At 40.3% G+C, this 27,928-nt stretch overlaps 1 protein-coding gene across 3 annotated transcripts in view; it reads right to left on the reverse strand.

Moving 5' to 3' along the window:
* Positions 1-3,231: 3,231 nt before the first annotated feature.
* Positions 3,232-27,928, reverse strand: part of ELMO1 (engulfment and cell motility 1) — a 311,923-nt gene continuing 287,226 nt past the window's right edge. For all 3 annotated transcript variants that reach the window (XM_069859885.1, XM_069859886.1, XM_069859887.1), the window contains 5 exons: positions 25,101-25,213; positions 17,146-17,253; positions 14,255-14,337; positions 9,110-9,187; positions 3,232-4,563 (listed from right to left, as the gene is read on the reverse strand). In XM_069859885.1, coding sequence (XP_069715986.1) covers positions 4,363-4,563; positions 9,110-9,187; positions 14,255-14,337; positions 17,146-17,253; positions 25,101-25,213 — 583 coding nt within the window. In that variant the 3' untranslated portion in view covers positions 3,232-4,362. The remainder of the gene's footprint in view (positions 4,564-9,109; positions 9,188-14,254; positions 14,338-17,145; positions 17,254-25,100; positions 25,214-27,928) is intronic.

Here is a 27,928-nt window from a genome sequence, read left to right on the forward strand (position 1 = left end):
TGAGGTCAGTAAGGGCTAGATTTATTTTATTTTATTTTATTTTATTTTATTTTATTTTATTTTATTTTATTTCATTTTATTCTAACTCTCAAGAAGAATGAAATAAGAAGGGGGTAGAATCTCACATTCATCCTATTACACTCCTTCGATGAATGACTTTCACATGACAATGAAGCTAATGGCATTTACTCGTCAGTGCAGCAGCAACAACAAAATAGAGGAACGGAGGATATGACAGTACAAGAGTGTCTTAATCCCAACATCTTCCATTGTGGTTATTACTCACGATTAACAGCCTGCACTACTGTAGAGCTGGGCGCATCAGAGCCACCTGTGATCATTGTAGTAGAATGTGATGACAAGAACCCAAAAATCAGACTGGCATTCAGAGGTGTTCCTTGTTTATCCTCTTTTTCATCCTTCTCTCTCCTAAGAGCTGTTCAGTACCATGCTGGTATTATGGGAGACTACTGATGGGAGAGAAATGTTGGTAACAAGTGCCCTAGGCAAGCAAAATGCAATCCTGGGTGGGGCATGAAGACATGAGGAGATTTCACAAATGAAGTAATCATGATCTCGCATGGTCGTTTTGCAATCTAGAAAACAGTCATCATCTACCTGCTTCTTTGCAAAAGAATGTTATTTTCCATGCAAGCTGTAAGGTTTAATAAAAGAGTTCTCCATACTGAAAATAGAATTGCTTCTGAAAAGCAGTAATGAAAGCCCAGAGTGCAAGGTCTTGCTCTGACACATAGTTTGCTTTTGTGCAGGACTACTTAGCATTGCTGCTCTTCTCCTTGTCCTTACAAGCAGGGTAAGCAGTTGACTTGAAAAGATACATATTTTTCTTGATTCAAGTTTTCTGGTAAAAGAACATATTCACTTTCAAAAGCAAAGTAATTTCAAAAACAGGAGCTAAAATTAGACTATTTTTTTGGTCCTCTCTCCCCTTTATGGCTTTTACAAGCAATAAGCACCCACTTAATGTTTTAAAATTATACAAGAAACTTCAATACTAATTTTCTTTTCCTGCTGCAGACCCTTGAACATGAAGACTTAAAAGCTTTTCTGGAACACACAACAGCGTGAGCAAATGAATTTGCCATTTTCATTCTCATTTTTTTTAAATGAATGGGAAACAGCAGGACACTTGTTCATCATTAAACATTGTTTTTTTAATTTCATAATGGTGAAGTGAGTCTGTATGACAGCTCTAGAAACTGAAGGCAGGATTCTTATTTGCACCACAACCATTCGTGTTGCTGTGAGAGTGCTTTTAAAATAGCTGCATGGACTATTACGCCAACGCATCTCTCAAGCCTCTTCTTTCTTATGGCAGGGTGGGACACGTGGGGGTAGACAAATTTAGCAGGCCTGCTCATGCAGCCATCCCACACGATGCATAACCCATACAAAGATCTGAGTTGTGCGAGGAGATGGAGTTCCTGTAAGGCAGAGCTGCAGAAGGCAGTGAACTAGAGCCACACGACAGTGCTGCAGCATCCAGCCAGCTGCAGACCTGGATCCCCACAGTCAGCCTGTGTCCATCCTGTGGGGTCCCAGGGAAAGAGGGAGGTTGCTTGTCTAAGTCACCTCCTTGCACAAGGCCTGAGGGAGTGCAAGGAGAGAGCCAGCTGCCAGCGTTTCACTTTCAGTAGCCCCACATTGCCCCAGTGGTGTTCGTATGCCTTGGGGTAATGCAGATGAGCACAAGGTGGTGCTAAACACATAGCGCCGAGTTGCCAACTCTTCTCCCACCACCTCCTTTGGGCTCTTGGTGTGCAATCTGGGGCACTTACCTTAGTGAGGGAGGCAAGTCTAACTTTTCCCTCCTGCTCAAGTTGTCCCATAGAGAAGAGTTTTTGTTTGCTCCTTTCTGCAGATGCCTACCTTTCTGCTGCTGTCTTGCAGATGCCTACCTGCTAAGATCATCACATCAGATTGCCACTGATCTGGCAGTGCTTGGCTCTTATCATTTAAGAGTGAAAGGTGTTTCTTTTGACAGTGAGCAATACCCATCTGAAGCACGAGCTCCGCAGTCTGTAAATAAAAAGCAAAGGTTACACACCACCAAGCCATCCAGCTGGGTCAGGCTGATTAATAAAACAACTCAGATTTTCTGTTCTGCTTTGAGTCTTGTCTTCATGCAGACAAAAGGTAGCATCAGTGTCTTGTCAAGAAACGTGTTTCTACCTCCACTCATCACACCCAGGACCCCTCCAAAATTCCCCAGGTATCTTTGCTTCCATTCATTCCTGACCATTCTGACAAGGCTGTGGAGAATAAAACAACTCCAACTTCCACATCTCCTGTTGCACATCCCTGTTCTCATTCAAACTGAATCTTCTCTCAGGCCACAGTCCAATGTAACTTCCCACTCCAGTGTTTCTTTTTGACTTAATTTACCATTCATTACCACCTAAACCAACTTAGATCTCCTGCTACATCAAGGTGTACAGGAAATACTGCAAAGACAACTTCAGGAAGGCACTTTCCTTAGGACCCTTATGCTTGAATTCACCTGCAGGACATCATTTCTCTCCTCACCTGGTGTGAGGTCAGTTTGCCCCAGAGCCAGCTGGATGGAGCAAAGGTGACCTCAATTGAGATTGTCTGTGTCTGGCTAAACTGGAACCACCCTCTAGGTTTCTCACTAGCATAACCTCTGATAAAATCCCTCCACCATCTTTTTCAGCTGGGTCTGAGTAGGAGAGGAACTCAAGCAAACAAACATCTGTCTTCACCATGGGCGATGGGAGGGAAAGGGCTGGCAGGTTCCTCTAGATCTAGACCCAGCACTTTTGGAGTAAGAGATATTGGACTTGTGAAACACTTAGAAGAACACGAGGAGGGAGGGAATCCATCCTGCAGAGGCCAAACTTACCTAGTACCAATCTGCTGCAACCAAAACTGCTCTCAGTGAAGGAAATGGAAATACAGGACAAGAGTTACTCCAGCAAACACAGTAAAGGCAGCAGCCTTAAAATGACCATGAGCATATCAGTATGCTGTGATTTCGGATCTCACAAAGCATCCTTATAGGAAGGCTCATGTGCTCATGGCGATGGAGATCTCTAGATGCATCTCATCCTTGTCACCACAAACAAACAAGTAAATTAAACCAGATTCAGATAAGCAAGGTTCCACCCTTCTCTCCCTTCTTTGCACTAAAATCTGCAGAACTGCTAGGAACCATGAAGAATAAAAGACAACTTCAGATGAAAAACAAAGTTCCAAGAATCATCACAACTCAGATTTTTATTCAACAGTGAAGTTGAAGGGAAATATTATTTTTTCCCTTCAGGGCAAATGTTCCAAATGGAAATTAATTAAAAATATTGTCCCCCAAAAGTACTCACAATGAAATTAGTTTTCATTAAATATATTTGTTTGGCAAAACAAATAAAATAAAAAAAAATAGAACCCGTACAAAAAGATTCCCTTGCAAATTTCTAACACTGTAGCAATGACAACAATGTAAACCTGGATGTTTGGCAGCTATAATTAATTTGTGGAAATTACTGTTGAACTTTGGACCAAGAAAAAAAAAATCACTTTGAACAGCAACAAGCCAATTTTAGAGGCAACTGAGGCTTAGGGAATGCTAGAGGGATGGGACACACTAGTGGCTTCATACACAGTTTCTGTGAGTGATCTGCTAGTGTGGGGCTATTTAAGAGCTGGGAGGAAAAGAAGTTATAAGCTGTTGCAGCATTACAGCATATGGTACAGCAAAAACCTGCAGACTTTCCATTCTGGGAACTGATGAGTTGGGTGAAGGCTGGTGGCAAGAGTCGAGATGACAGTGGAAAGAAAAATGACAGTGATGAATGGTGCAAGCACTGGGAAGCAGTTAACGATTTTCATCATTGCATTGAATTCAGTTGTGAGCAGACTCTTGGGAGTGTCTTGGGGAAATCTTCTGCTTACAGTAGCTGCTTCTGCTCCCTACCTCCCTCCTCCTTCCAGTTAAAGCCTCTGCCCTGCCAAGTGGGTTTCACAGGCATGCAGTTTGATAACATAGTCCTTCAGTTAAGAATGTCTATTCCAGTATTAAAAATGTAAAAAAAGTCCTTGGGAGGGTGCTTCTTAGTGGCAGTCTTTGCCTTAAGCAAGGCCAACAGCCTGCAATTACAAGTTAATTAAAGCAATGTGGATTTGGATGAGCAATGGGGAAGATGGGAATGGGGAAGGAAGGGATGCAGGGAGGAATGCAAGTGTTTCTACACCCCTACCCAAAGCCAAAATCCAAGGTGCACAAGTGAGTTTCTTTCTTTCCTCACACGCTTCTTTTTTTTTTTTTTTAATAATATCTCTCCAGTTATAATATTTCCAGTTTTGAAGAAAGTTTCAGTGGCAGCCTCAGTTACAGTCATAAACAAAGTCATAGTTGCTGGGCTCCTTTGGGATAGGTGGGGGAGCATCTGGGATCTGTATGTTTTCCAGGTCAAGGAGGCGCAGCTTTATCTCCATGCTGAGCAGCGTGTCTAAGTCATTCCGTGTTAGGTCACTCAACATATCCTTCCCAAGGAGGGCGTTCAGCCCATCGGTCCATACACAATACTACACAGGAAAAAGACAAAAACTATCATTAATAGACTTTCCATACACAAACTGCTTATCTGGCCTGGTTCTCTACAGTTACTCCTCCCACAATAACTTAGAAAGAGACCTAAAATGATGTTGATTCATTTTAATAGCTATTATCATGAAGAAGGCATGTTCCACTGAGCTCCTCAGAAAATGGAAAGACAATTCCCCAAAAATGGCGAGAAATGACAGTATGCAGTTGGTTGACCATTTGCTACCTTCTCCAAACTTCTTGTTGAATATTCTTTGATAATTATGGGAGAAAGAACAACAACTCACTTAGGAAAACAAAACTCTGGAATTACCTCCTTTTTCCCATTTCTTTCTGTTTCCCCAGTAAAAGAAGAAGCCTGATTATCTTATCCCAAACTTTTAATTCCAAGACAGCTAAGTTAGGTGAACTGAATCCCCCCCTAAATCATTCTTGACTCTTTATATAAGAAATCTTGTGCCAGCCATCTAGTTTTATCATGGTTTACTTTCCTATACATTAAGAAATATCAATTCCTACACAAAGATAGGCTCTTACTTACATATCTATGCCTCTGTTACCACTACTTCACACAAAATAACATATTGTGAAAACTACAGAGTCAGTCAGTGCTGTTTCCCTCATGAAATTAAATGCCAAGCTACCTGGTGTAATTCTAAATGCCACAGATGCTGAACTGGCCTCTAAAACCTCTTCCTTACTGTTAGCTTTTTCCTAATAGGATATGCCATCTTTCCCAACAGATGACAGCTTGTGATAAACATAGGCCAAATAAATATTTTAAATAGCAACAAACTCAAGGGAGATTGGTGATCTAGAGTCAGCTTCTATCACATAAGTCACTTTCACTTATTACTGCAAGCTATTTATTCAACTATGAAGAGAAGTACTCAAATGTTATAATCTGAAAATAAAGAATTGAATCATGAACTTGTGTCCTAGTTCGCAGGAGAAAATTAAATCAACCGTAACTGCATTTCTATCATACAAATACTTCTGCTAGATTTCATGCCAAAAAAAATGGATTTTAAATTTAGCTGACCATTTGCTACATGATATCGCCAAGTTTAAAGATAGCCATGGCTGACTTCATCCTACAGCAGAACTGAGGATTATTTTTAAGGAAGAGAGAGAAAACCCCCTCTTGGGGTATGTCTTCATCCAGAAAAAGGGCATATTTTTAAAATAGGATGGTTAACACACTTCAACATCCAAACTGAAATCTGATCCATTTAAGTCAGTAATAAAATAGTAGCAGAGCTAGGATTTCACCCAGGGTAAGCAAAGCTGTAGCTTTAATATTAAATCAATTATATAGAAGAAACTTTAGGGTTCAGGCTGTTCTGCTAACATGTACTAAATCAACAACCTAGCCTGACTATTCTAGCCTGTCAGTGTGCCGCTGAAGATTTTAAAGCATGCAATTTTTATGGAATGTACATGGACCATCAGGAAAAGAAAGAGGCTATCCTAAAAATGTAATTATTTTTGAACAGACTATAATTTTTTTTATGATCGATGATAACTTTCTTTGGGCAAGTTTTTTCCAGAATTCACTATGAGGAAAGGAACAGAAAGGCAAAAGGCTCTGCTCAGCTTACAGAAGTGCAGAGCATCCATTCAACAGATGCAGTCCCTGATGTGAATCATCCATCACCTGCTCAGTGAGTGCCGCCAGAGCTTTCTCTGGGGAGGAATCTCAGTGAGCCAGAAAACAGAACCACAGTTCTCTTATCTTCCAGATATATCTCACTTAGGGCCCACAGAAACCAAATTCTAGCCACAATTCAGATGAGTGCAATGGCCTGGAAAAGGGGCTTCCTCTCTAACATCCATACTGGCAAGTGCATCTAATTAAATTCCTGTACATTTTGAGCAGACTGAAATCCTAATGAGATGGTGGAAAAAGAGAGGCATTCATTCAGAAGCTTTTCTCTTTTTAATATGCAAAATAGACTAAGAGTCCCTGAAAAATTAATTTACTACAGATTCATTTTCATAAAACTCCAATGAAACCTAATTATAGCCTTCCTCATCAGTTCCTCTGTCAAAAATCAAGGATACAATTAATTCACCTTTTTGCTGTGTAGGTGAAACCAGCTATTAGTATTTAAATGAAAAACAAATGTGATGGAGTGATCTCACTGTGCTGAATCCTCTGGCTAGCAGGAAGTGCCAACAGATGGCTAAGGCTATTACCAGACTTAAGTGCAAGAATGAGGTCCAAATCTCAATGCTACTAGTTCAGTAATGATGTTTTATTAAAGAAATACCTTGGGAGTCAAGTCAGTGTAACCTGACAACCAAAAAGGCTGTGGATGCTTCATCCACCTGGATGCAGCCCCGAGCAAACTGGTCTGAGCTCATCACTGACCTGCTTTGACCAGGAGGTCAGACTGGGTTCACCCTCAAGGTTCCTTACAACTTGAATTATCTTATGAACCTACTTCATTTTTTTTGTTTTTAGGACACACTCAATTCCCAATTCCAATGTCACTCTACAATCATGAGGACTGTGGAAGTACTTAAAAAAACCCCTGTAAGTCTGACCTGAAATTGTCATGTACTAACATCATTCCTGGTGCTTCACACAAAGCTTTCCAAATCTTGAGATGTCACCCATCAATCTCCCAACTTGATAATGCTGCTAATCTAGCACTTCTATTGACAGGCACCTCAGGTACTTTGATGAAAAGCTGTGGGCTTCATAACATGCTAGTTGCTTTTCCTTGTGGGTGCTTCCTCTGAACACTCGTACTTCTTACTTTAATCGCAACTCACTCTTCTGCAGGCCATGGAAAAGTAATGAGGAAGTGAGATGCCCTTTAAAAAACATTCACTTGGGAACTGTCAAGTAGCAGCAGAGGCTCCTGCCTCTGTCTGTTTTTCTGACCATATTAATTATGTTTCAAAGAAACTGCACAAACACAAAATAAAGAAATAAAGATAATACGTGTGTTAACACAATCATGAGCAATTGGGTTAGCACATCTCAATGCCCATCAGTGAGATGCAGTAGTAGTTTTTGAAAATTTGAACCACTGAAATCTACACTTGTAGATATATGTTTGGGATACAAGTGGCTCGAAAAAATTGTTGATTTTCATGACCATTTGCTCCTATGAGCTGAAACAGTCCAGAATTCAGTTTCTGAAGACTTGATATCAGAAAGGAGCTACATATGTTCAGTTCAGAGGATGAAGACAATCATGCTTTACTAAGACCTATGTGTCTAATGGTTCATTATGCCTGGGCTCCTACTGCTACTTTCTCTTACGTGAAAATTGACCAGCAACTCTTTCTCTGGAATGAACATACTTGAAAATGACACTGAAATATTAATCCCCAGGAAAACCCAAATGAGCATAACCTTTTTTCCTCTCCTAAAATTAACATTTATTTGAAGGTTTTAATCCAGAGCAGCAAATGTTGAAGCTGTGTAACTAAATACACTTCACTTGTAAAGCAATTTCATGCACTTTAATAACACTACAGTATAATGCAATCTTCCGTGTTTCATCATCTTAATGCAGTGCCTTGAACTGAGACCAAATGTGATACCACAAAATAAATGTGCAAATGGAACACCAACTCTTGTTGCTTTAGAAATAGGAAAAAAACCCCTTATTTATTTTTTAATATAGTGCATCCTGCTAAATCTTTACATGGAAGTTCTTTGAAAAAAACACATCCAATGCTTCCACATAATTAGGTAAATTAGTTCTACCACCTTCTGATGATGTTGTTTATTTCCTTACGTTTTCAGGTAAGAAAAGGGAACAGGGAAGGGGCTGTCATTCTGCCTTACTATAGGTATTTACATTGTATTTATACAAGTGAAACCCATTACAAAACACTCCCCTGTGGAGATGCAACAGAGATGACCTTCCATGATCACCTGACATGAATACTCTTAAGCAATGTGAAACTAAGAATAATGGGATATGTCATTCTGGAGAACACAAGTCCTTGACTGAAATTGAGACCCAATGATGGTATACTCTCCCTTGATTATGCTGGCATTGTCAAGATGAGCTGAAGATGGTAGTGATTCTGTAAGAGCTTGGCTGTACAAATCATCAGTGTTGAACTGAAGTTCACTAAAGTGAACGCACAGAAAAATTCTCCACTGTCTAAAGTAGAGCAGAGCAGAAAAATCTTTATTACACCTGGAAATAGTGAGCAAAGCCTGTGCAACTGTGAGGTCTGCCCAGGCTCTATTCTTTCCCTTACTTATGACTCAAATTTCAGTAGGGCTTAGAACTACTGATCTTTAATTTGGACCCCATGTGGTCTATAATGTACAAATACAAAACATGTCCCTTTTGTGGTTCAGGATATGCCTGAAAATTGCAGAATATCTTGTTCACATACTAACTCCTCTACTTTCAGTTTGCTGTGAGATATGACACAGATTTAGATTGAATCGTACTCTGTACCAGGAACACCATTCTTATAAAGCTGCATGTTACCATAAAGCAACTAAGAGGGCTTCAAAGAAGCTTCTGTACTCTGAATTTGACTTACCTCATGCTTGTCTGGAGCAATGAAATTCAACTGGCCGCTTGAGTCATACAATATAGAGAAAGCAAGCTCTAGCACCTCCTGGAACAGTACAAACACACACATATTAATGCTGCATGAGAAAGGCATTCATACATTCAGGTCTGTCTTCCTTTCCTACCACTTATTCTCCAAAACAAGTGGAAAAATAGGTTATGGCACCATCCTGTCTGGCGAAAGCTGCAGTAGTACCAGACCACTGCAACAGACTGGCACAGTAAGAACCCCATCACAGATGCTTCAGTCAAAACAAATTCACTCCCCACAGTGCCAACTGTGGTTCATTCAGTCATGGATTACTTCAGCACTTGAGTTTAAATCTGAGCTAGGCAATGGTGAGGACTAAAATCAATATAGTGCATAGTAGTATACTTGCAACAAACTCTTCATGATGACCCACATTTTTTTCAATGTGTATAGATTCAATTCACAAAGTTCTGCAAGGTTTGATTCCCTATATCAAAAATCTTGCCAGGACAGTTAATCTCCTGGTATATACTTATGCTCTTTTCACTGCTGGAAATCTATTAAATTATTCATTCTCCAGAGGTTTCTGTCATTTTGTTTCTACACGAACAAGGAGTAGCAGCCTCAGTCAAACTGAACTATCTGGGTTACTTAAAGACCCAAATGAATCTCTGTAAAGGAAAAAATATTTTTCTTCCTCAGCACTGAAGCTGGAATTTCAAAATGCCAAGTGAATTCATCAGGCACTGACCTTTCCTAAAAGTCACCTGGCCCTGGGTTCCTATGGGGAAAACCAACAAATCTGTATAAATAATGAACTTCCACTGGTCAGTAGTGAGCATGTAAAGATGTTATCATGGGTACTGCATGCAACTCTGATCTGTATTGTATGTCCTAGTCTTTTTGCCTCGTGGCTTCCTGAGCCCCATAACAATGATCGCCTTTGCTGACTCTCAGTCCCTACACTGCCAGCAGCGACAAGAGCATGGCTTCTTAAATTTGCTACATTAAGTTTCTAAATGGAAGAATATACATTGCTCTAGATTTCCACCCCTGATCTCCTGGTGTGAAATTGCCATAGACCTTTGGATTTCGGTAAGGGTTATTTCATTTTTGAACTTGCGTGATTAAGAGCAGAATCTGAATCGTAACACTTACAATCCTTAGGGATAATCTTGGATGATGAGAGGTCAGGCCTCTCATGGGAATCTCTCGGATTCCTCAAGTGTAGTTATTAAGTCCAACTTGCTATATTGCCAGGCCACAAGAGACAAAACTCTGTCTATGTTAAATCCCCAGGGAAGCTGCAGGTACTAACAGTGCTGGCACACTCAGCAAACAAATGGCTCCCAGCTCGCACAGCCTCTTGGGTTTTAGGCATGTCTCTCAGCCACACCTTGTTAAGAGTGACATCCCTCATTACAGAAACGAATTTACCTTTGCCCACACAAACCTGGCATTATCTCCTTACAGGGTGTTATAAATTACTGACAGTACATGCCAAGTCATGCAAGTGAGGTTGTGAAAATAAAACATGTCATTGAAAACAGGGCCTGTAGTACTTTACTATGATGTTCCTGAATTTCATGAAGGCCAACAACAATCCAATAGACCTGGCCCCTATTTATTTGTCCTTTGAGAAATTCCAAGGGATTGAAGTTTTTGTTCATCTCAAAGAAAGAAAAAGAAGGGAAAAACCCTGCCTGAAAGAGGAATATACCAGGGAGCCACAGGTCGGGTCATTCCCAGTCAGGCAGTGAATGAGAAAGAGATACGTTTAGAGCAACAAGATTCCTTTTATGGGGGAAAATGGGAGTTGGGCAGCCCTGACTCCAGTTCAGCTTCTCTGTCATCTCACGCACAGCAAACTGTCAAGGAAAGGAGAAGCCTAAGGAGCTAGAGCTGCCTGCTGGCCCTCCACACTGATGCTGGTCTTAGTGGTTGAGCTGTCTGACTTGTCCACCTGGTTTTATTATATTCCCCATCGATGACAGCTGATTTTGAGGAACTGGCAATTCCTAAAGGAGAACTGGTCAGTCTCTGTCAGCCACCTGTGGTTTATTCCTCCCTTTTCTGTCCTACTCCACAACCTTTCTCAAAGTTATTTTCTGCTCCAGCCTTTTCACAAGTTTCTCTTTCTCTCTGATGTTTTCTCTCACCCATACCTTCATCTTTGTTTTGACTTCCTCCACCCCCACCTCAATCTGCTGAACTCACTCTCTTCACACTCCTAAATTTTCCTGCCCTTATAAACGTCAGACCTCTACCCTTCCCTAGATGCTTGAGTAGATGTAAGAGTACTGGGACTCACAATGCACCTCTCTTTTAAGCTTCACTGAAAACACGCAACAAGAGACTCTGCACCTGCTGGCTGGACACTTCCTACTCCTTTGTTTTGACTCTGTTGTAGGTGGTATGAGAGGAAGCTTGCTTTCCCATGCTCAGAACATCTCGAGAGGGGAGAGGAACGGAGGAGAGGGGAGGAGAGACTGCATTCAACAGAAAAGTGAACAGAACCATTTCTATTGAATAAAAAGGCACCAAATATGAAGCCTGCCACATCAACAAATAGAAGGCAATAGGAGAACACTTAAAAATACATGGTAATGTTTCTTCCAAATTCTTCTCTCATGCTTTCTTTTGAAGGCTGCAAAATCTAATAGATTTCATTTCCTTGAAATTCATTAATATTACTCAAGAGTTAGAAATGAGGACTTTAAAATTAAACCTAATATAAAAACACATGCAAGATGAACAACAATGGATTCAGGTCTGGTCCTATCAATTCGTTCCAGCTTCATATGCATGCAAATTCCAATTCAGTTAACTTTTATTTATTTCTAAATGTTCCCACTGGAAGAATAATGGCCTGTGCCGGCAAAGGGAAAGGAAGAGACGCTGAAGCCTTTGTTATGGATATTCTGCCAATTTCAGCTATGTTCATAGCAGTGGCACTTTGCCATTCAATTTTCTTTTCTGCCAATGAATAAACATTTAGGTGGTCATTATATAAGTCCAAAGAAAGCACAGGATGAAGAGGCCTTATAAAAGTATATCACCAATTGTGAAATTTCAGGAAGTGAAAGGTTTCATACACCAAACTCAGCCAAACTGCATTCTGTGCCTGACGGTGGTGGTTTGTTTTTTTTTTTTTAATTTTCATTTCTTTGTCCACATTAACTTGATACTCTGCAAACAATGATATGTTATTCATATGATGTCAGTTGTGGTATTGCATATGACAGCTTGATTGGGGTGACAACTAATTTTACAAATTCTGTGATTCCCAGGGGAAGAAACTAGGGACTGAGGAAGAAAAAAAAAACCCCAAACCAACCCAAAATATCAAAACCCCTGCACCACACCAGAAATAGTAAAACCATCAGAATTACTATTGCCTGAGTGACAAATGGAATGCTTCAGCCATGGAAGTACCCATGTTGCCTATCAACTCCTGATCTCCACATTCTCAGTCAGAAGTTTTATGCCAGTCCAAAGCAATTTTACCTGTTGAAATGGGGCAGTGTTAACAGCTGAGGACAAACTGATCTGCAGCATTGCTATTTAGCATTAAATACTATCTAGACATTACTGCTCCATAAAGATAACACATTTCCATCACTGCCACCCACTGCTTTCCACCTTCCTATCTTCCATTTTTCTGTGTATGTATGAGTGATAAGATAAGGAAGAGTTAAAAATACTCTCTATGCATCATAGAAACGCTCCAGCCAAATGCTGTTGATGGTTCAGCTGTAACACAAGGTAGAAATTCTATGAAATGTAGCATGTGTGTGTGTGTGTGTGTGTGTGTGTTTGTTAGTGCCCTGATTTAGAAAATCAACAAGGAAAAATACTCCTGGGATTTCTTTTCTTTGCTTGGCTTGACTTTTTAATTTCCAACCACGTAAAACCAATGCTGAAAGGAGATGACAGTATCCTAAGATACTTAAAGCAACTTGAGTGTATAAGAAGCAAATGCCAACTATACTTGAGATTCTCTGCATATCTGCATGTAGTTAAGGAAAGAAAAGTTGCAGCTATGAAGCCGCAACAGTTGCACAATCTACTTTTGCCAGCAGCTTTTCATTTTCTATGATTCCCATCACAATTGGTTTTTCCAGTATTTATTTGATCACTAAATGCAGGCATTTTTATTTTTAAAATGTTGAAGCAGGAATTCTTAACCTCACTATATTGTCCATCAAAATCTCTTTCTTGTTGGACCCAAGACTTCTCAGTTTTAGATAACTAGAAATTCTGATTCAAATTCTCTGACCTGGTTTCCATACCTCAAGGTGTAGTTCTAGGTTAGACTGAACACCACTACAGTCTCAGTCTTTCTTGTAAGGTCAGACAGCATGTCCTGATAGAAAACTTATGAATATACCTCATACAATACGGTCTGAAGACCTTCATCACTAAAGATGTCAGCCTTTGCCAGTTCCCCAATTTCTTCTTGCTGTGGCGGCAGTTCTTACTAACAAAAACTCTGCAAGATTCTGGCACTATATAATTTGATTCCTAACTGTCAGTTTACAGTTCTTGATCTGAAACTCTGAAAGGTAGCATAAATCTAATTTAAGCTGACCATTGCCTCCTACACATTTTTTCCAAGTGCATTGCTGAATACATCCTTACACACCTCATTAATTGCCCAGCATTTACCTTACATCCTTTTGCTGGCAGCTGTTTTTCTACCTGACTGGACCTGAAGTTGGACATTAACTCCAATTTTGGCATGTGCCAGTGTTCACTGTACGCCAGCTCATCAGAGAATATAGCTGGAACAAACTAGATATTTATCAGAGACAATACAGGAGTAGGTACTAACAGTGAGTGCTAGTCTGCTCTGTAGCAGCAAAGCTGCTTTGCTTTATAGATAGAAGCCGTCACTACTAAAGACTATCCTAATGTGCTCTGGGCGTATCACAATGCACGTGTGCCATGAAATCTGACTACAGGAGGGTAGGCTGTCCCAGTAATTTAACTCAAATGGTCTGAGGTGAAAAAAAAGCATGTGCGCGTACACAGAAAGGTGTCAGGCTAGAATGAAAAATACCTGTATTACTTCGTGGAGGGTCAAGTTAATAAGCTTTGTATCCTGCAGGGTGCATGTCCACCACAATTTGAGAATCATACCTTGTTTTGTTTAAGAGCTCCTTTCTCCTTCATGTGAGGGCAGTCTTTCCCAGTCACAACAGCTTTTATATCTGCCACTGGCACTGCATAAAAAGAAACAAAAACAAAATCCAGAAAATTAGTTATAAACAAGCTGTGTAAAAGCTACTAAGTCTAAACAGAGGCAAGACTAATGTGTTAAAATTGCTACCTCCTTTGGCATTTCCAGCCTGTTGTAAGAAAACAACTAAAATACGAATCAGGGAGTTGACAAAATTTCAGGCATCTGGATAAAAATCTGAGTATGCTATATCCCACTACTTTGGGTGTTTCATAAAGATGTGGACCTGTGTTTAGACTGTTTTTATATATGCTCTTGTATCTATAAAACATACAGTTTTCTGCCTTACAATGCCTGCCCTGTTGTTCTTTCCTAGGCATCCACTAAAGTCTCTGCTGAAGAGAGGAGGGTGGGCGAGTTGGACCCTACCTCACTCAATGCTGTTGCTCTTCCGTTAATGCCTCTGAATTTTTCATATAGCTTTTTACTTCGCTCCATCAGTAATTTAGTTGCTTTCTAGTGCTAATAGGAATAAGGGCTACTAAGGCTTATAGTGACCCATTCCAACCGCTTTAATATGTGAAATGATCAGAAATCACTGAAGATCAAAAACAAAGGTAAGAAAAAAAATGTTGGAATCTGCTGCCACTCAGACTCACTCAGAGAGTGAGGTCACTAAAACGTAAAGATAAATTTCTCTGAGTTTAAAGTGGAAGTCAATTTTCTACAATACAATATGGTCAGTGAGTGACAGTTTCTACAATCTATAAATAAGCCATTATCCCTGTGGCTGCAGAAAAGCATCCCATATATAGAACTGCATAATACTATGAAAATCTGTTACTGTCCAGTTCTTTAAAAACTCTAATGGAAATACTAGAAAGGCAAAATGTGTTTTCTCTTCTACTGGTTACAGCAACACTATGTATTTTATTACAGATTACCTCAGCATCAAGGTCAAATGGATAGTATGGGATATAATAGACTTTTTTAATGGACTTTCTTTCCATCAAAAACTAGAAGAAATGTAATTTATTTGGTCCTTCACTACTCAAACTCTCCTGCCTTTAGTCTCAGCATTTCCTGCTGTGGCCCTGCTGACTCTTTATGTCTCTGACACTACCCTACTTTTTGATCAAGAAGAGATATAGGAGAGGAGAGAGTTCTGTAAAATTCCCAAGCCAGTTTGGCCTAGCACATTTTGAACAAGAGTGCCACTTTATCATCTTGTATGCCACAATATTCTCTGTTTAAACTCTGTTTAAGTAAACTCTAATGTGGGTGGCACTGCAGTAAATCTCCTGTCTTTCATAGACTGAAAATCTGAGATATTGATGAAACAACTATATCTTTCTCTAACTGCATCAGTAACTGCTCTGCAGGCAAGCAGGCATGCATAGGGAACACATGGGTCTTGCCCAGTGGTTTCTAAAGTAGGACCCTTCTGTCCCCATGGGATTCTTACATTCCCAAGTAGACTCAAGAGCCTACAGAAAATGCAGATGCAAGATAAAGCTGCAGTCAGGGTCAGGGCTTTGAGCATGGAAGCATCCTCAATGCAAACAAATCTGGGAACTGCTGGTCTCATAACTGTGCCAACAGTTCAAGCATGACCTTCATTCTTCTGTCATTCTGGTGCTACTGTAACATTCAAGGGCTATTTCTCTAAGCCTCGTCCAGAAAAGCAGCCTCTTCCAATGTCAATGCAGCAATGTGAGCCCATCCTACATCCTAACAAGACTGCAATAAAAGTGTGAAGCATCCTTGAGGTAATTTGAAAGGCAACGACAACAAGGGAATGTGACTTCGAACTGCCAGGGCTCCAGCACCAGACAGGCTCTTCCACTTTCCAACTTAGAAATTTTAAAATGCGATGCCTGGAGACAGGTTGGGGGAGCAGGAAAGAGAAACAAGTATTTGTTCTACCAATATATTGGGAGGTTTAAATCACTGATTTTCTCCCTTCTCAATTTTCTGGCTGGAATTATTTCCACCTTCTGAAAAACTTGTCTTTCTTCCATTCCATGAAAGAAGTGGAGCTACCAAGGGAATTACTTGTATCACTGTGTCTAATTTTATAATGCCAAGAATGGCATTTATTACGAACAGAGGCTCAGAAAAGAACAAAAAGTAATTATTCCTTATTTAATGCTTGACTTCTTGGAAGTCACTTTCTCATGACAAAAATGCACTGGTTAAAAAACTTTCCCAGGATCACAGGTTAAACTTCTGCAACTTATGTTGAAAAACAAAGGAGAAATTATAATGAAAGTGTCATTTTTGTAAATGGCTTCAAAATTAGTTTTATAAATTAAAAACATCCTGATAAATCCCCTGTTAGGAGATGTCACAGAGGCATGCCCTCTCCCACTTGGGTACACAGTAACAACGAGATCCTCTCAATACTGTTCACAGCAACTTATCATCTTTATGTCCACTCTATAATGAAAAAGACCTCTGCCTGCCATGGATTTCTTCTCCAGTAAATAAACTGTTTGCTACAGAAGAAACATCTGTCTCCATGGACAGGAAGTGCTTCTGAATATGCCCAAGTATTTTTGACATCTGCAGTTAGACGAGCAATGAAAATAAACTGTTCCTCCCCATGAAATGAATAACATTTCAAGCTGAATGAAATTATGAACTCATTGGAAAGCTGAGCTCAGTTCTCATACACACTTGCCAAAACCAGGAGAGCAGTGCTTGGGTGGAGAGGGAAATGTCCTCTCCTATCTATCTTCATAAGCAGAGCTGTTGATAATGTAATATGCTAAGAGAATCTTACTACAAGCTACAAAGAGGAACTAGCATAAAAGAAATAAAAGTAGCGCAATCTGTGTGCACAACTTACACTTATCTTGCAAGGAATCATGGGGAACTTCTCCCTGGGGGCTTTCTTCCAAGTCTCCATAGTGTAAGACCTTGTGATTAGGTGAAAGTCGACAATACCAAAATTTATCTGTTAAAATAAACACATTAAACACTGTCACTAACATGTCTTCATCAGCTTCATCAATAGCATAGGAGAAAGCTTACTCAAAAGAGCCACTACAGTGAAGAACGGTCTTTTTTCTTTCAGAAGAAGAAATGTTTGGGGTGTATGGAAAGTAGGGCAGGGATTAAAGGAAGGTGGCATTAATCTACCATTTTTTAACTGACTTAGTTATTGGCTTCAAAAATAAATAGCAAGAAACAATAGTCTTAGTTTTTACAGGTTACTATATACCCTCAGACTGGCAAAGGAACCACTGCTTTGAGTGGACAACATTAATGTATCTACAAAAGCTTAATTTTTGGCACCTGCTATGTGAAAATTAAGTCCTGACAGCTGCATTGTGTGGGACACTCAAAACCTGATACATTTGAAATATCCTATACTTTATAAAAATTATGACTCACATCTTTTTATAGACACGGGAGAGCATCCCCATATGTATGGAGGGACTGGACATAACAAAAATGCAAAGATTAAAAGAGCAGGTGTTGACTGTCTTCTCCTGCAGATAAATCAGCGCTTTGCATGGTCACAAATATACGTGTGATCATGAAGTCACACTCCAATTTGCAATTTAGCCCTTTGTATGTATTTACATCTCCTGCCAAATCCTGCTTCACAAGATCTAATTCTCCCTAACGATATCTGTTAAAATCTGCTACCACAAAGGAAATGACCTTTGCAGAGCCAGGGCACCGCACTGCCCATCGTGCAAGGGTGGTGCTTGCCAATTTCAGCAAGAGAACCAGGTGATCAGGCCCAGTCAACACGGGTTCACAAAAGGCAGGTCTTGCCAGACTAACCTGATCGCCTTCTATGACAAAGCGACCCACCTACTGGATGAGGGAAAGGCTGTGGATGTGGTCTTCTTGGACTTCAGTAAAGCCTTTGACACAGTTTCTCACAGCATTCTGCTTAGGAAACTGTCAGCCTCTGGCCTGGACAGGCGCACACTCTCCTGGGTGGAAAACTGGTTGGATGGCCGGGCCCAGAGAACGGTGGTGAATGAAGTTAACTCCAGCTGGAGTCCGGTGACAAGTGGGGTTCCCCAGGGCTCAGTGCTGGGTCCAGCCCTGTTCAATGTCTTTATCAATGACCTGGGTGAAGGCATTGAGTGCACTCTTAGCAAGTTTGCAGACAACACTAAGCTGGGTGGAAGTGTCGATTTGCTGGAGGGTAGGGAGGCTCTGCAAAGGGATCTGAACAGGCTGGACCGCTGGGCAGAGTCCAATGGCATGAGGTTTAACAAGGCCAAATGCCGGGTCCTGCACTTGGGGCACAACAACCCTGTGCAGTGCTACAGACTAGGAGAAGTCTGTCTAGAAAGCTGCCTGGAGGAGAGGGACCTGGGGGTGTTGGTTGACAGCCGACTGAACATGAGCCAGCAGTGTGTCCAGGTGGCCAAGAAGGCCAATGGCATCTTGGCTTGTATCAGAAACGGCGTGACCAGCAGGTCCAGGGAGGTTATTCTCGCTCTGTACTCGGCACTGGTGAGACCGCTCCTCGAATCCTGTGTTCAGTTCTGGGCCCCTCACCACAAGAAGGATGTTGAGGCTCTGGAGCGAGTCCAGAGAAAAGCAACAAAGCTGGTGAAGGGGCTGGAGAACAGGCCTTATGAGGAACGGCTGAGAGAGCTGGGGTTGTTTAGCCTGGAGAAGAGGAGGCTGAGGGGAGACCTGATTGCTCTCTATAACTACCTGAAAGGAGGTTGTGGAGAGGAGGGTGCTGGCCTCTTCTCCCAAGTGACAGGGGACAGGACAAGAGGGAATGGCCTCAAGCTCTGCCAGGGGACGTTCAGGATATCAGAAAGAAATTTTTCACAGAAATGGTCATTGGGCAGTGGAACAGGCTGCCCAGGGAAGTGGTTTTGGTCACCATCCCTGGAGGTATTTAAAAGATGGGTGGATGAGGTGCTGAGGGGCATGGTTTAATGGTTGGTGGGAATGGTTGGACTCAATGATGCTGGGACGTCTTTTCCAACCTGGTGATTCTATGATTCCTTTTCTGAAATGGCAAGAACGAGGTTACCTTTCCTTGTCAGAGCACTTTCTACTTATTAAATAGAAGACATAATGTTAGCTGTCAAAAATACAATCTTGTTACATCCAACCTATAAATCTCCAAAAGCCTAGAGCAAGGCTGGATGTTAGAATGCCAGTGGTAGGGGGCAGAGAGCTTCTCTGCCTCTGTGCTTCTCTGTCTGCTGACAGCGCTGATGCTGTGCCAAGCAGCAGCTTAAGGGACCGTTTTGGGTATATGTTAACACTGATACAGCTCTGTGATGCTGCAGTCGCCAGGAGCAAATAGAACCACTGTTCGGTAAAACATCTAAGGAGCTGTAGAACCACCAGAGGCAGCATATGTGAGCTTGTTTGGAGTGTTAGCAAAGGAAGGACTTCTTGGCTCTATTAGTAAAGTATTAGTTTTGTGGACCCAACTTTATTCTAAAAGACACTCTCCAGTCTCTTGGTCAGCCATTTAAAATGCAATGCAATCAAACATAGGGAAAGCCAATTCAGCTTTGAATGGCTAAACTGGGCTTCCACATGCCCTTTTACATTTCTTTGTCATGGTGGGTAAAAAAATTTGAGAAACAGCCCCTCCCCATCCCCTTTCAAACCACTTTTTAAGTATGCAGCCCCTTCTACAAAAATGTTTCAGAAGACCTTACAAAGCACTGGCAAAGGCTCAAAATGGCAATGGACAAGACTCTGGTTACCTACTTTACAGGCAGGCACAATAGTGAAAGATTTATGGTAGAGAGCCTGAGATTATGATTTTGTGATGCATACAAAAGGAGCTGCTGAAATACAAGCATCCTTGGACTGAAAGTAGGACATGCAATGTTGCACAGTATGGGGTCAAGAGGAAAACCTCACTTGCAAATCCAGAGCAAGCAGTAGTCCTCATTCAGTAGACTCTCATCTAAAGAGCAAACACACACACATGTTGGACAGTTTTGGTGTGTCCCAGTAGGATGCGCGTGAAACTTTTCTAGAGCCTTACCTTTTACAGGGAACTCTAAAAGAACCATATCCAAACTTGACACTTAAAAAAACACACCCGTTGAATCTGATGGCAGACCATCATGTCCTTTGCCAACCTAAAGAAAAGCCTCTAGTAACTGTAGCAGGAAGCATTCACATCCGGTTTTAACTGTAACCTCATTGCTTATTAGGCTGTACAAAAGAATATGTCTTTCCAACTCTAAGATTAAAACAATGATTTTTTTCCTAATAAAAGCCAACATGGTCTCACTACCTTCTCAATAACCTGTCCAGAAAGGTGATGCAACTGTAAAAAAATTACAAAAAATTACAAAAACTGTAAAAAAAACCCATTCCTTTCAGTTTAGGACAAATGGGGCTGGTATTTTTAGCAAGAGATTGAAAAAGTTTGGTTCTTTAACCTCCTAGAGGTTATAGTGTTTTAGTAATCTTGGTCCTGTTTCAATTACATGCTCCAATTAAGAAAGAGGGAAGATGCCCTCAGTTAAAATGTCTGTCTTCTTTTCTGGGAAAGGGAGGTTTTATGGGAAGAAACTCTAGCATTGAAGGCTTGTGGAGTCTTTCACAGCAATTCCCCATAATCCAAGGTTAATTAAATAAGTAATAGCCATAGACTGTAGCTTGAAGCATGTCCGGAGCAATTCTCCTGTGGGCTCACTAATAACTGCTGTTGTGCCACAGCCTTACTGTCAAGGGGAAAAACCCTTAAATGAAACCTACAAATGGAACTAATGAGGTTCCCTCAGCCGCTAAATGATTGCATCAGCTAGGCTGAAGGAGGGTGATCAGCATATCAGTGATGGGAAACAACCTTTGTTTCTACAACCAACTCAGAGTTACCTACTGGGGTATTTTTTATACTTTCTGGTGAGTCCTTGTGTCTTTTAGCTCACTAACCACTGGTGGAATCAAATTAAGGTGCTAGAGATTCTTCTTTGGGGAAGAGAATTAATCATTCTTTTCTTTTTAACCTGAAAAGGTTTCAAAACATTGCTCCAATTTTCACATAATTGGTAGAGCAGGCAGTGGGTTAAATATATCTCAGCACGCTGCTAAATACTGTAAATGAGGTTAAAAAAAAACCCAACAACCCAAAATCAACAAGTAACAAAATCAGCTAGAATTTGACTAGAAGTGTAATATTCAAAGCTGTGACCAAACAGTAGGGCACAGAACATTTTACTGTTGGGCTACAGTGTGCTTGGCATTCACATAGTGTGTTTCCAAGTGCATTAATGGCCAATGACCCATATGCCCTTAACAATGTTATCCTACGTAAAGATATGTTATGGTTAATACAGAAGTGCTCTATAGTTAGAATCTGGAGAGAAAACAGCTTAGATAAGCACAGACGAAAGTCTGAGACCATACATTTTATATCAAGATATGTTCCAGATTCCTAAAGAATTTTTTGGTTCAAAGAAAATCTTTCTCTCAGATTTAGCAACAGGGACACACTTTTAGACAGACTGGTGAAAACATATGTATTAATGTAGATTTCAGATATATGTACATGGAATCATCCTTTTTCTTTCATTGTGTTGTCTTTTTCTAATACAACTGTAGTGACAGATTTTCACTCTAACTGATCCTAACTGCTTAGATGAAAGACAGCAAGCCTTACAAATGACCAGTGAATAACTGACCCGTGGAAATGCTAGAGGTATATTTGGTTAACAATTTCCTCTTAGCAAGTCATGCACTCACAGAATATTTGTTTTTATGGGACTATGGAGGGTGGGATAGATTAGCAGGAGCAAAGAGGCTTGGCAGAAAAAACCAAAGGGTGTGTTTTCTTGTTCAGAAGTGTTAGTTACTTATCCTAGCAAGAGATGGAAAACCCCTCTTCACCTGACGTTTTGTTTCAATTTAAGCTTCCTTGTTGAGGTTACTTCCATGGTGCCTTGTGTTTTCAACTTAATGATGCGTATCACCAGGTTTTCCTCATCTTCCAAAAATTACTGTTCAGGAAACCTCATCTTTGGCTGCAAAGTCACTTCAATAACACACAATTTCTTTATACTCTTTATAAAGCTAAAAGGGGAATTCATTTCCAAGAGTGCACCAAGCAACATAAAGCTCAAATGTACAGGATGACAGCACCAGAATGATCTATTATCCTCAATAAAATGCCTTTATCTGCTCCTTAGCTCTACTAGAAATGATATTTTTGGGGGATGTAAAGTGCTTTGCAGGCTTTTGCTTTACTCTTCTCCCTTTTCTTTTAGGAATTAGCTAAGGAATGACAAAGCTGAAGAGGTCTTCCTGTCAGCTGATGTCCACTTAACAAAATCGGGATTTGCAGAGCTTCATGATCTGCTGTTCAACAATGACCATAAGGGCAGGCTATATATTCTTATTTCATTTCCAACTGATTAAGAATGATTAATGAAAACAGGAGTTAGTGCTGCCGTTCTCCTGTGAAACGTTGTAAGGAAAAGGCCATATATTCTTTGAAAGTGCTAAGAATACCACTGGGAAAACAATGATATTTCTGAATTTCAGCTAGAGAGAGATCCTGCTGATGATATCCCTGTGCTACAACACAAGAGGCAGAGATTCGACTACACATACCTCACACAGATACCTTCAGCATCCCTCCAATGAATGACATGTTGGACCTAAGGTTTTCCAGTATCAAGTATATATGAAAGTGTTTCACGTCTTCTCAAAAGGCCATAAGAGACTGTCAACTCCCTACACATTTTTTAAATTTACTGTGACTAACCCTACCACACGTTCAAACAACAGTCTTAACAGAAGTTTGCTCTGGAGTCTTTATCATGGGATAATGCTTGTTAATTATTTTATAAATGGGAAATTTAATGCTTTCAGCTTCTCCTTTGTAAGGCATGTTCAGGTTCTTCTTGTATAATCTGTAGATTTGTGACAGTTGTTCCATGACGGTCTCAGGGGAAAAAAGGAATCACAGGAAAGAAGCAGTATACATAGTGAAGTAAAACATCTACCCGATCTTGCTACTCTTAGAAGTAGGTTGCCACATCACAGGCAAGTTATGATGCCTCACAGAACTCCCCTTTTCTGTTTCAGCTCCACATCAACCTGGATCAGAACCCTTGAGTGTCTTGGTAATGCTCCACGGAAAGCAAATTCAGCGGGAGCAGTGGGGAGGTGGTGGAGCAACTAAAGCCCCAGGTAGCACAGGGCACACGTACATGGAAGTGGTTTGGGAGAGAGGAGATGGGGAGGTGGGGTAAGGGTAGCAGAAGACATACTCAGGAACTGGGGCTTGTATTATTTTTATCAGGACACTCAGAGACTTGCCTGAAAGCTTGACTTGTTTAGTATCACCAGCTAAACCTCTGGTCCTCCATCCACTTCCCCTTATCTCCTACTTCTTGACATCATAACAGACCTGGTCTTACAGCTTGCTCTGCTTGGGACACAGGAGTCCCCAAGGATAAAGGCTGGTTTCAAGAAAGCATCTGCATTGTGCTATTTGCCGCTATTTGGACTGTGCCAGGCACTGTACATACCTAAAAAAGGATCCCAGTTGAATAGCTTATACACCAAGCATGCTTGTTATTTACAAACCATACTTTACTCCTTCATTAGATCACACAGTGTTAGATCTTACTGAGTTTAATCCTGGTGGCCTCATGCATCATCTTCTTCTGTAATGGTTGTGTTTTCTCCCTCCCTTACTCCCAGGGGAATAATTTACACTTCTTTTTCAGGGAATACAGGGAGTCTAACATATAGCATGCACAACACTTAAGGGTGTTTGTAGGCTTTACAGAGACAACAAAGCATCACATTTTTCTGCAACTCAAACCTTTCATAAAGGCTTTGAAATTTTCCAAAATAAATTTCCTACCGTAAAGAAAATTGCCTTCTTGTTCCTAAGGAAGGAGACATTGTGGGGATACTTCTTTCTGTGAAGAAAGCTGTTTTCCCCAATTGATCTGAATGTCTTAAATAATGACCTTTGTCAGTTCTTACTCTTAGCTTCTGTAACCTTACCATTTTTTCCACTGTAAATACAATATAAATTAGAATCTGAATGCTCATTAAATCAGGGTTCTAAAGGGAAATTTTTGGATACAACTCTAATTAATCTACTATATTTACACTGTATCCCACCTATTTTGTCCAGAGAAAGAAGTGTGCCTCTCTGAGGGGAAAAGGACTATAGAAAGTTTGACTGTATAAGATGAGCTGTAAATCTAGTGCTGAGCAATGACTCATAGGACTGGCAAAATAATCTTCTCATGTCAATCAAGTATTCATCTAAAGGTACACAGATGACTGATCTAAGTGCTTTTAAAAAGTTTCTTTAAACACCATAATACATTTAATGTATATGGCAATATAAGACAAAAAACAAGGACAGTCAGTACCAGAGGGAGGGGTCCAGAATAAGCTCATCACAAATATAAAGGTAGTCCAAGTCTGAGAAATTCAAATTCTGTCTATGCTAAGTTTCATGTGCTATTCCTGCAGAAGAAGAGATTTTGTTTTAACATGAACATGAAGCCTTGATACCCAGGCAGAAAGCAAAATACTCAGTTCTGAGTGCAAGATTGCTGATGAGATTTTTCTCAAATGCTGGACTTCTTCCACATGATCTGTGTGATAAAGCCAAAATCAGTTCGAGGGAAACACAGAAAATTCTACAACTGTAGCTTGGAGGTGTTTTCAGATGTCCCCTGGTAAAAGCAGTCAAGACAGCACTACAACCAAGGACTTTTGACAACTTTTGACAGTAAAAGTAGTATTCCTCATCTCAACTTTTAGACAGAAGTGACAATAAAAAGCCAGACTAGGCAGTCTGAGCTGTACCTTGTCGACGTCGACTGTTGAGCTTCCTAAAGCAGGTGCCCTCCACAAGCCGATTTAGACGTTGCTGCTTGATCAGTTCTAAGATCTCAGGCTGAATCTTCTCTTTTAGTTCCCTTGGGAAGAGAGAAAGTAGGCACTTGTCAAATTTAATCAAAGATCATCTTCTTTCCTCTGAGACAGAGTCTCACAAGATGTTTCTGCAAGGAGTTTGAAGGGGACAAGATTCAGAGGCATGCCCAGGTCAGAATCTAGTCTGCTCCAGAAAAGTGTTCTTTCTTACAACAAAAAATGGGAGTCAGTATATCTCTGTTTTAGATGTTACGATATCAGTGTATGACTCAGGCCTAAGTTACTTGTTTCTTACTTTAGTCTTCTAAAAATAATGCTTGTTATAATGCATCAATAAGGTTTTCCTGTGGTAAATAATGCCCTTTCATCACAGGAGCATTGCAAATCTTATCTGAGGGTCTGTCCCCTTTTGTTGCATGATCCTCTGCTGGCAAACCTTAATAGCACTACTGTTTAAGACAACACAAGAAGACTAAAACACATTTTGAAACAACGATAAAAAACAGTAAGCAATGCCAATAAGCTAAAATAATGACCAGCCCTATACGCTTGTTCTTAATTTCATGCCATTCAATTAATTCAATATTATCAGAATTTTGTGGAAGATTTAACTCATGACCATGGGCTGTTCAAGGATCAAACTTTACCCTTGCCCAGGACTGCAGAAACCCACAGTGCATTTAGAAATAATATTATATATCCTTTAGAAAATTAATTTTCTACATCCTACTTCAATAAGAGTTCAACATGTCAAGAACTAGGCAGGAAGCGTATGCACATAATATTTTAAGTTTTATTTCATGCACCATCACACGGATTCACAGATGTCTGAATTTATCAGTTATGTCCTCACTTAGATTCATTAAGAATACAAAATAGACAGGTTTAAACATCAACTCGACAGCAAGCCTAGTAAGATGAAAAAAATAACTGAATGTGCAGAGGATTTATAAAATATGAAGTGTGTCAGATACATAATTTTGCATTGCTGTGCAAATTAGGTAATACCAAAAATCATTCCGTCTGGCAGTATGTTCCAGCAATCATCATCAAAAGGAAGCCAAGCTGTGGTATCCCATGGAGACAGCAAAAATTTCTGTCTTCTTGAAACTTAGGCAGCCCAGTCTCTGCTGATTTCCACATTCATTTGGATCCTACATCTTTGCTAGAAAGTCCTCTGCTAGAAAGATCAGGCCTTTAAACAAAAATGTCATCCTTCCTCCAGGTATTAAAAACATGGTTGGAGTTCCTGATGCATAACCCACTGCATATTTACAAGCTGTGAAAATCTAGCTGGTCAAAAATCAAGGAAGCATTGTAACTATAGAAACAGGCCACCTTTTGGAAATTTATTATTAGTCCTGTAGGACAATTTTCAAGCACTGTTGTTTTCTCATTGGAAACTGAGATATAAATACGCTGAATGGTTAAATCCTGTGATTAAAAGAATTTTGTGCATGAATAATTGTCTTGCCTTTACTGAGCTGATGAGTTTCCCCCATTCCTCAGGTAAAAGCTGGGAGCAGGGGCTGAGGAGAACAGTGTTAAAATATAGCGTTGATTCCTCAGCAGGCCAGGCTGCAGACTAAATCTCCAGCCGCACTGATTTCAAACATCCAAGACTGGTATAAACATTAGTTTGATATTTGGGTAGTTTAATTCAAAAATCAGATGGTTATCATTAAATAGGTGTTAAAGATATAACATCATAGTTGTAAGACACTACTGAAAAAACAAAAATGAATGGGTCATCCAGCACAGTAACATCTGACTGTTTGCTTTTCTGCCCTCTGAAGTTGATCTGCCCTTTACAAAACAGAGGAAGAGAAGTATTTTTAACCAATTAAAAAATAAACAGGTCTCTTTGAAGTACTTCACTATCTCAGACAGACTTTCCATAGGGGTAAGGAAGGTAGGAAAAAAGGGACATCTGCCTCTTTGCTGATGTTCTGGAATTCCTCTACACGTTTGCTCCCAAAACCATGAAGCTCAGAGGTAGTACTCTTTTCTGTTTTATAGTCCCCATACTTGAACACACAGAGGTTGTAGAGATGACTCATTACTCCATGGAGAAACAGTCCTCAGTGACTTTGGATGTTAGTGATGCCCCATAGGTCACTCCAATCCTTACCACTACCACCTGCACTTACTGTCCTCAGCAGCTCATGCCAACACATTGTTAGTCTGATTTGTATGGTTTTCAGCTGTTTTTCAGATATCATGACTCCAGACTTATTTTTGCAAGATGATCCTGCCATTTAGTGCCCCTCACTGCCAAGGTTTCTGTTCCACCACTTCAAGGTGACAGAAATGGGGCAGAACAATCAAACCACAGTTTAACAAAAGACAACCTTCTTTGAATCTTTGTATTTCCTTCAGAAAGCCATAAGGGTTAGAACCTCGCCCCCCACCTTCAAGAAATAGGTTCTCCTGCCTAATTTACAGATCAAACAAGAAAAACAAGCTAAAGGAAGATCATAAATGCATATACATTTGAAAATTTTATTTATTGTCCTTCAAATGACATTGGCTTCACAGTTTGTGCCTTGCAAAGAGAGAGAAAACAAACTCAGGAAGTCTAAGGAGATAGTGGGTTTAAAAACTGCTATTAGTTTCCTACTGTGCTCTTGTCATATAAGAATGGCAAAAGTTAGTGGGCTAGTAAGAGAGAAGGATTGAGGGAACAACACAGTAATATACATGGTCTCTGATTTTCTGATCTCACTGATCTTAGCACTATAGGCAATACTGACATCAGT

Source organism: Phaenicophaeus curvirostris, chromosome 6, assembly GCF_032191515.1.
Source record: "Phaenicophaeus curvirostris isolate KB17595 chromosome 6, BPBGC_Pcur_1.0, whole genome shotgun sequence".
In the NCBI taxonomy this organism is placed as follows: Eukaryota; Metazoa; Chordata; class Aves; order Cuculiformes; family Cuculidae; genus Phaenicophaeus; species Phaenicophaeus curvirostris.